A 9,016-nucleotide genomic window follows, 5' to 3' on the forward strand; every position below is an offset into this window, starting at 1 on the left:
GAAGGAGCATTGGGAGCAATTTTTATACCTTATATTTGCTTGGATTGTTCAGCCCTGAGAAGTTGTCTGAAAAAGGCTTCCATAACAATTATAAAGAGGTAGGGTGACAGAGGGTCACCTTGCCTCACTCCTCTTGATAGATAATATGGTTTACATGAGAACCATTAAGAAGTATAGAAATCTGAGTTGTGCTAACACATTGCATGATAAGATGGCAGAAATCTGAGCAGAATCGCATTTTTAGCATAATAATTTTTAAAAATGACCATTCAAGCCTGTCAAAGGCCTTGGACATATCAAGTTTCAGTGCTAGATATTTGTTGACTTCCTTTTTATTCTTCATTGCGTGAACAATCTCTTGAGCAAGATCGATATTGTCTGTTATTTGTCTTCCTTGAACATAAGCAGCTTGAAGTGGAGATATCACTTTTCTCATTATCTTTTTCAGCCTCATTGATAAAATCTTTGAGATGATTTTATAGGATGAGTTACACAGGGCTATATGCCTTAGATTAGGGGGAAACTGCTAGTTTTTTATTTTTAGAATGAGTGAAACATTTGTTGCATTTAGGTTCTTAAGAAGATATCCTGTGTGGAAGAATTGTTTCACCATTTCAATAACATCATTTCCTACAATATCCCAGTGGTGTTGAAAGAAACCAGGAGGGAATCCATCTGGTCCAGGTGCTTTCCAAGGCTTCATATCCTTTAAGGATTTGACTATCTCATCATTTTCTGGAATTTTCATTAACTCCAAATTATCTGAAGAAGTAATTAATGAAGGAATGCAATTTAATATGTCTTCATTTCTTATAGGTTCTGAAGAAGTATGTAGTGAACTATAATGATCAGTTAACAACTTTTCCAACTCCTCCCTAGTTGTGCACCAATTACCATCTCCATCTTTTAAAGCTACTATATTATTTCTAACCCTCCTTTTGTTTGCATTAGCATGACGATATTTTGTGTTTCTATCCATTTGGAGATAATACTCATCTCTAGTTTTTTGGCCCCAAAATTCATGTTGAATTTGATGCCAATGATCTATTTGATTTTCCACATGTAACACTTCATCATTATTGTCTGAAAGATAGTTGTTCTGTTGTAATGCTTCTAGCTGTTGATGAAGAAGATATATATTACTCTGGATGTCACCATTTTTCTCCTTGTTCCATTTTGATATGTTTTTCCTTACAGTAATGAGTCTTCTTGATAATCTGAAGCCATGTGAGCCATTTACTTGTTGTTCCCATGCTGTAATAATCTCATTTTTCAAAGTTTCATCTTTCTCGTAACATTGGAAATATTTCCAATTCTTTTTTCTATCACTATGCAAAGAAGAAGTATCTAGCATTATTGGGAAGTGATCTTAACCCAATTGTGGAAGATGTAGAAGTTTTGAATCTGGGAATAGAACTGAATCATGGTACTGAATCGGTTGTTGAGTAAGGATCGTAAACTGGTTTTTCATGGCATCAAAAAGTTGATTTGGGGGATAATGATGAATCTCATAATGAGAGAATCTCAAATGTAACATACTGTGATTTTGCAATATAGCAGAGTAAAGTAGAACTGATTTAGGCAATATAGCCATTCTTGACAATATAGTCTCGAGAATCAAGCATATGCTAAGCACAAAGCTCCAATATAGGAAGGAATCCATTGTAAAATCCAGAGGAACATGCAAGAAATCAGAAATCCATATCAGAAGTTTAAAATTGATAGAGAGGGTTTAACAGTATGAACAAATAAAGAGCTAAGAAGTAAGTGAGCAAATAGCTGCTAAATGAGAGAAAGAAGATTGGTTTCCGGGAATAAACACATAATGTAAAAAAAAATAACACGACTATGATATCCTACTGATGATTTTAGAATCCTACTGCATTCTAAAATCATCAATTTAGTTTGTGTTAAAGAGAGAGTTCATACTTTAAGTTTGGTTCACCGTTTCTCATATCCAAGAGAGATTGTATTGAAACTATCAAAGATTGTAGGCCTATTTGTTTGCTCACTAGTGTTTACAGAATTATATCCAAGATCCTAGCTACTAGATTATGCTTGGTTGTAGATAAACTCATATCACCAGTTCAGTGTGCTTACATTCAGGGGAGACAAATCATCGATGGAACACTTATAACTAATGAAATGGTAGCTTGAAGACTTAGCTCAAGTGTACCTGGCTTAATCTGCAAAATAGACTTAGAGAAGGCTTTTGACAGAGTTAGTCGGGTTTTCTGGAAAACATGTTGCATAAGATGGGTTTTGGTAATCAATAGTGCAAATGGTTGATATTTTGTTACTCAACTGCCTCTTTCTCTGTTATTATTAATGGTTCTTCTTTTGGTCACTTCAATAGCTGAGGAGTAAAGCAAGGAGATCCACTGTCACCCTTACTTTTCAACATTGCAATGGAAGGATTCTCAAGATACTTGGAAAAAGTTGCAACTATGGGCCAGTTCAGTGGATTTTCAAATGTGCACAATGGAATTGTGATTAATCATCTGCATTATGCTGATGATTAATCATAATCTGTTCTCTTCTTTAAAGTGTTTTGAATTGATTGCAGGCCTGAAGATTAATACAGCAAATACAAGACTCATTCCAATTGGTATTGTCAAGATTTACATTCTTCGGCAATGGAGCTTGGATGCATTACTGATAAGCTGCCTTTTATTTATTTGGATTTGCCTCTAGGCGTTAAAGCTAATTCTAAAGTTATTTGGGACCCAGTTCTTACCAAATTTGATGTAAGACTATCTCATTTGAGTAAAATTTCAGTGTCTAAGGGAGGTAAACCCACAATATTAAAAATTATCCTCTCATCTCTTCCCCTTTACTATTTCTCTTTCTTTAAAGCTCCGATTTCTGTTATTAACAAACCAGAAAAGAAAATGAGAAATTTCTTAAGGGATAGTTCAAAAACATCTCATTTGGTTAACTGGAATTTGGTACTTGCTGACAAGAGTAAAGGAGGTCTGGGTATTTTAAACCTCAGACAAATGAATATTGTTTTACTAGCTAAATGGGCATGGAGATTTGGGTTGGAAAAAGAACAGCTCTGGTATAAGATCAGAACTGAGAAACATGGTGCTATCTCTTTTCACTGGTTACCCAGTAGAGTCACTAATTCTAGTGGGATTTCTTGTTGGAAAATTATTGTGGAAATAAGTCACTTGGTCAATACTTATGCTTCAATTACTATTCACTCAAGTGTTAGAGTTTCCTTTTGGTTTGACAAATGGAATGGAGTTGACTCTCTAAATATTTCTTTCCCTGATTTGTTTAGATTAGCCAAGGATAATATTCATCAATTGCTTCTCATATTTCTTATGGCAGTTGGGTTTTTGATTTCAAAAGGAGATTATAGGAAAAGGAAGTTAACCAGTTTTCTACTCTACTGCTCAGAATTGGATCTTCTCCTCCTATTCTGGATAAATTCACAGATACAAAAAGATGATCTTTGAGAAATAATGGAGTGTTTTCCGTCTTTATCGGTAATATACAGACACGGTGTGGGTGATCTCATGGACACATTACATAGGCATGACTGTTTAACGACTGTTTTTCCAGAAATAACTGCCGTTTTTCAACCTTGGTCAATGGTACTATTTTCTCAATTATCGGTAGGTCCGAAATTTTTCAACGAACGCTCAAGTCTTCATCAGTAGGTGTCCCTAGCTTCTGCTCGTCCACCAGCTCAAGATACCCTTAAACTCAATATACATTACAAAACAAACAAGGGAGTGGTTCCTACTCCCCAACTATCTATCTACTTCATAATCAATCATTGTTCATATGCCCTACCGTACATATATACATTAATACACAGGCAGCAGAGTTCTAGACATTTGAAGAGAGAGAGGAGAACTTCTAAAAATCATGGGTGCTATGAAGTTTTTCTCATTTCTTGCTGTTGCGATGGTTTTATCGCTTGCCCATATACAAGCTCAACAAGGTAATTGGGGGGACGAAACAGTTCCATACACAATGGGTCCGGAGAAGATAACAAAGTTGCGCTTTTACTTCCACGATATTGTCACCGGCAACAATCCAACCGCGGTTCAGATAGCTCAGGCAACAGGAACAAACTCTTCTTCTACACTGTTTGGAGCCTTGTTTATGATAGATGACCCTTTGACTGAAGGTCCCGACCCCGATTCTAGACTGGTCGGCCGAGCTCAAGGTTTTTATGGATCAGCTGGACAGAACGAAGCAGCTTTGATCTTGGGAATGAGTCTAGTTTTTACTGGAAATGAGAAGTTTAACGGGTCAACCATTAGCGTGTTGAGCCGAAATCCTGTCACCCATACAGAACGGGAATTCGCGATTGTTGGTGGAACCGGATATTTTCAGTTTGCTCGCGGGTTTATTAGTGCTAAGACCTATAGCCTCGTCGGGCCAAATGCTGTTGTCGAGTACAATTGTACTATCGTTCACCCAAGCTCGGTTTCAGAGTCGGGCAAATCAAATTCTAGCCCAGGCAAATCGGATTCCAACTCAGGGTCCCAAATCTCTTTAGGGTCCAATCTTGTATTTGTTTCGGTTATTGCGTATGTAACTATAATTTTATCTCTATAGCACTTCAGCTGGTAGCATGTATATACGTTGTAATCAACTTCAAAGTTGTAAGCTCAACCTTAATCAGCTTGTAGTAGTGGATTCTTCAATAAAATGCATTTTGCCAAAGAAAACAATTTATGCTAGTGTGGCTAGACATTTGATCGATCAAATCAACCATGTGGCCAAGGGATGGACAATCATATTAAGGCATCTTAATTAAAAATGTCAAATGACTCAAAAAAATATAGCCACCTTCTAGCAGTCTCTCCATACTTCAGCAACCTTGCAGGTTCAGGTACTTGCAAACAATAATGTAAGGCCCATATTTCATACATATATCAGTCATGGCGAGCAAGGGATGCTAAGATTCATAGGATATCGAAATTTCTCATGAATCTCAACTAAGCTTTCTTCAAACGACTTTATAGGGGTAAACTCACTGGCCATGCCTTTGTCGCGCCTTATGTAATACGGATTGACATTTCTTACACCTTCCACAAAACAAGGTGCACTTGGACACTGTATGAAAATCCCGTCAAGGTGAGGCATTACTGTTGCCTCTGCTTCCTTGAAAAAGTTGTTACAAAGGATCATCTCAAATTCATTAAAATGCATCACTATAACACTGATTCGGCCACGCCATTCTCCCACTTAAACATTTTCCACAACAATCCCCTAGATTGTTTTAGCTATATCATTCACAATCTTCATACAATAATCATCTTGATATACTTCCAAACCCAAATCTTCCATCGACAAGCTCATAACAGTGTGCGAAGCACCCGTATCGGCCATGCCCCAGAGTCGATGGTTGTGAATGCCAACCTTCACATAAACTAGGCTAGCGCCACTCAGCCTATGCTTTGTTGCTAACTTTTGTGCTACTATGTTGCATAATTGAATATGATTAACATGCTCTACCTCATTATTCTCAGCTTTCTCGCTACTTCCCTCAGTGACTATCGCAGACAATTTTTCTCTCGTAGGACAATCACGCGCAAGGTGAGGACCCTTGCATAAGAAACAACCACCAGCCTTGTTCTTTGCAGCTAAACCATCATCCCTTTGATAGTTCTTCTGCTTAGCCTCTGAAATTTTATTAATAACATTATCCTTGTACTTCTGCTTATTCTTATCCTTTCGCTTCTTATCAGCATCAGTTGAGGTACTAACTAACCTAAAATCAGCAAGGCTGTCAATTATTGCAATGGCCGAAGGTAGGTCTTTGGCACCCTGTATTCTCACTTCATCTTGAGCCCATGCCTGCAAACCAGGCGTAAAATTAAAAAACTTATCTTCCCCATACATGTTGCGAATATCTAGCATCAGAGATCTTTAACGTATTCATGTGGTGTACCGGTATGCCGCAACTTACGCCATTTCTCTCTGGCTAGCCAAGGAACATTGCTTAGTAAGAATTGACCCTTAAATTCTTCTCTCATGACATCCCATGTCACAATGCATGGACGACCAGCAGTAAGATCATCATCAGTTCTATCCTTCCACCACGACTTCGCATCACCTTCTAGGTACATGCTAACGAGAGTGACCTTTTGCTCTTCTGGGGTTCTGGCGGCCATGAATTACTGATCCATGCCCTACACGAAATTCTCTAATACCTTCACATCGCTTGCGCCAAAAAACGCCTTAGGTTCAGGGGCTTTAATCTTCGTATAGTCTCCACAACTACACCACCCGTAGTAGCATGATCTGAACTCATCATACCCACCATTCTTCTTAAGAGGCGTAACTCATCATTTAGTTCTTTCATGGAGTCTTTGAACATGGCCTTAATAACAACGATTTGGCCTTCCAAATCAGCATGCTTCTTAGTTGTATTTTGGCTTGCAACAAGCATATCAGCAGGATGGCGCACCTCATCACCAATCCTGTCTTCCAAGTATGCTACCCTATCAGTTAAGGTATCCATCGCACTATTCTTACCATCCATTAAGATCTAACAATTTCAGCAACTAAACTCGAGCAAAACAGAGAAAATCTTCCAAAAACAAAGACAAAACAGCGCAATCTGTACTCTGATACCCGAATTGTCACACTTGTAAATACTCGAAGAAACTTTTTTCGCAACTATGAATAGCAGAGGAACTAGGAACGAATTCTTCTCCTACGTTTTTCGGGGAATTGGTGATGATAGATGACCCTCTGACTGAAGGACCCGACATCAACTCTAGACTGGTAGGTTGAGCTCAAGGTTTTTATGGATTAATTGGCCAAAATGAAATAACTTTGATTATGGGAATCAATCTAGTTTTTACTTCCAATAAGAAGTTCAATGGGTCTACTATTAATGTTTTAAGCCGAAATCGTGTCACCCATACAGAACGAGAATTCGCGATAGTGGGTGATACAAGGTATTTTCAGTTTTCTTGTGGGTTTATAAGTGCTAAGACTTATAAAGGTACTGGTCCAAATCCTATCGTCGAGTATAATTGTATTATCGTTCACCTAAAAATCTCATTTTATTAGCCAAATACAATAATTAAAATGCTATTGTCGAGTACAATAATACTATTGTGCACTATTAATTCAAATTTCCAATAATATTGTAAAAGTTAAGGTTTTAAGCCTTGACATGAAACTGTTTCTTGTCCGTGTCTACTATAGTTTTATTTTTTGTTTGCAATGATTCTTGAATCCTTGCCCTTCAATTTCTTGTATGGTTCTTATTGCAAGGCATTGGTATAATGGTATTGCTCTAAAGTATGTCTTATGTACATACGAAGATAAATTTGTTTCTGAAAATACAACCAAACACAATACAACAAAATAATTCTATACTTATCCACCAACAATGTCAATGTAGCAACCTCCGCCATTGCACCTTCCTCCATCTCTAACCATTCCATACAACTCTTACCAGGTCGTGGACGACTATAACAACTTTCAACAGTGGCGTACAATCATTGCGAAACACTGAAGTTGTATCCTGGATGATAAAGATGCACAGTCCGACGATGTAGCACCAACATGGATGAGACAAGAAAGGATACTTAGAAAATGAAATACGACACGATAGTGTTTCATATCCTTATTCAGAGTTATCCTAGCTCAAGGAAGGAATAAAGTATTAAATGAAAGTCATAGAATGACTTTGGCATCGTTCCAAGCATTAGCCAAAGAATGGACAATGCATATGCAACAGTGGCGTTGCCAAATGCGTCATTGGTGATTATTGCTCGCCAATAAGGATGCAAGTGATGCATATGAAGCATGAAGTTGAAATAAGCAAGTCAAGACTCAGTTGGCATGATATTTGGGTGTCGGCATCCAAATAAGCTAAGTGCATAATCGGGATGAAAGAAGTGCAACCACTGCCGGATACTTGGCGTAGGCCAAGAATTAGAAAAGCACAATCATTGTCGAACATTGGCGCGGGTTAAAGTTCAGTACAACACAATGATTGTCGGATTTGAGTTCAAGATGTCTGTTGCGAATGTGTGTGCATCACACGAATGCCAAAGTGAAAGAGTAAGTTATAGACATTTATAAAGTGGCTTTATAACCGAATTTGGCATAGCCTAACCGTTCGGGACAAGTGTGGCGCCATTCTGCAAGCCAGCACTAAAGTTAGCAGTTAAAAAGTGATTGTGGCGATTAGGGAACTGCCTATGGACAGATGGTTGTTCATAGGGCGTGCAACAGAGTTGCATAAAGGTTGGCCCTGGTTCTTTTCATTATAAATAGCCAGAGAACCCTTGCAAATGAGAGTTGTTCAAGTGTTGAGGAACCACATTGCAGTAGAGTGTTTTTGTGTTAGGATTAGTGAATAAGCTTGTAAGTCCATTGTTGGACTGATTTTGTAATCTTTCCCTTAAGCTAATAAAAGAGAGTTTGTTGGCTTATATGTTTGTCTTGGTATTCTGTTGATTCGAAACTACTCCCCCAATTCTGTGAAGGATAAACATGGCAGGAACCTCTTTGTAGTATGGACTATATTGCTGGTATATAAAACCTAAGTTAAGTCTTCCGTTTGTATAACTCAGTGAAGTTGGATGTTTGCATATGTGCAAACTTATAAGGCTGAAATACGAGTGGGTGATAAGAGATCATTGAACCACTGTATAGTTGGGTTATATTTTCGCGAAAAATTGCTTGGATCATTTGAAGGTGTGACAGTTCGGGTATCAGAGCACAGATTACTATGTTTTGGCTTTGTTTTGGGAAGATTTTCTATGTTTTGCTCGAGTTTAGTTGCTGAAATTTCTAACGATAATGGTTAGTAAGAGAGTACGATGGATGCCTTAATTGATAGGGTAGCAGACTTGGAATACAGGATTGGTGATGAGGTGCGCCATCCTAACAATCCAAATTATAATGCAACGGTTTTGGGTCGCATTCAGGCTCTTCATGAGTACGCTGCTGATATGCTGGAGTCAAAGCAAGAAGCAACTAAGAAGCGCGCTGATTTGGAAGGCCAAATCGCTGATGTGAAGAC

The 9,016-nt window shown here is 38.1% G+C and overlaps 1 protein-coding gene across 1 annotated transcript; it reads left to right on the forward strand.

Annotated features, from left to right (window-relative positions):
• The first annotated feature begins 3,785 nt into the window (after window positions 1-3,785).
• Window positions 3,786-4,703, forward strand: LOC113282745 (dirigent protein 1-like). Its single transcript, XM_026531812.1, has one exon. It carries the CDS (start codon window positions 3,880-3,882, stop codon window positions 4,576-4,578), a length of 699 nt encoding a protein of 232 aa, XP_026387597.1. The 5' UTR covers window positions 3,786-3,879; the 3' UTR covers window positions 4,579-4,703.
• Window positions 4,704-9,016: the final 4,313 nt, after the last annotated feature.

Source organism: Papaver somniferum, chromosome 1 (genome assembly GCF_003573695.1).
Source record: "Papaver somniferum cultivar HN1 chromosome 1, ASM357369v1, whole genome shotgun sequence".
NCBI classification, from domain to species: Eukaryota; Viridiplantae; Streptophyta; class Magnoliopsida; order Ranunculales; family Papaveraceae; genus Papaver; species Papaver somniferum.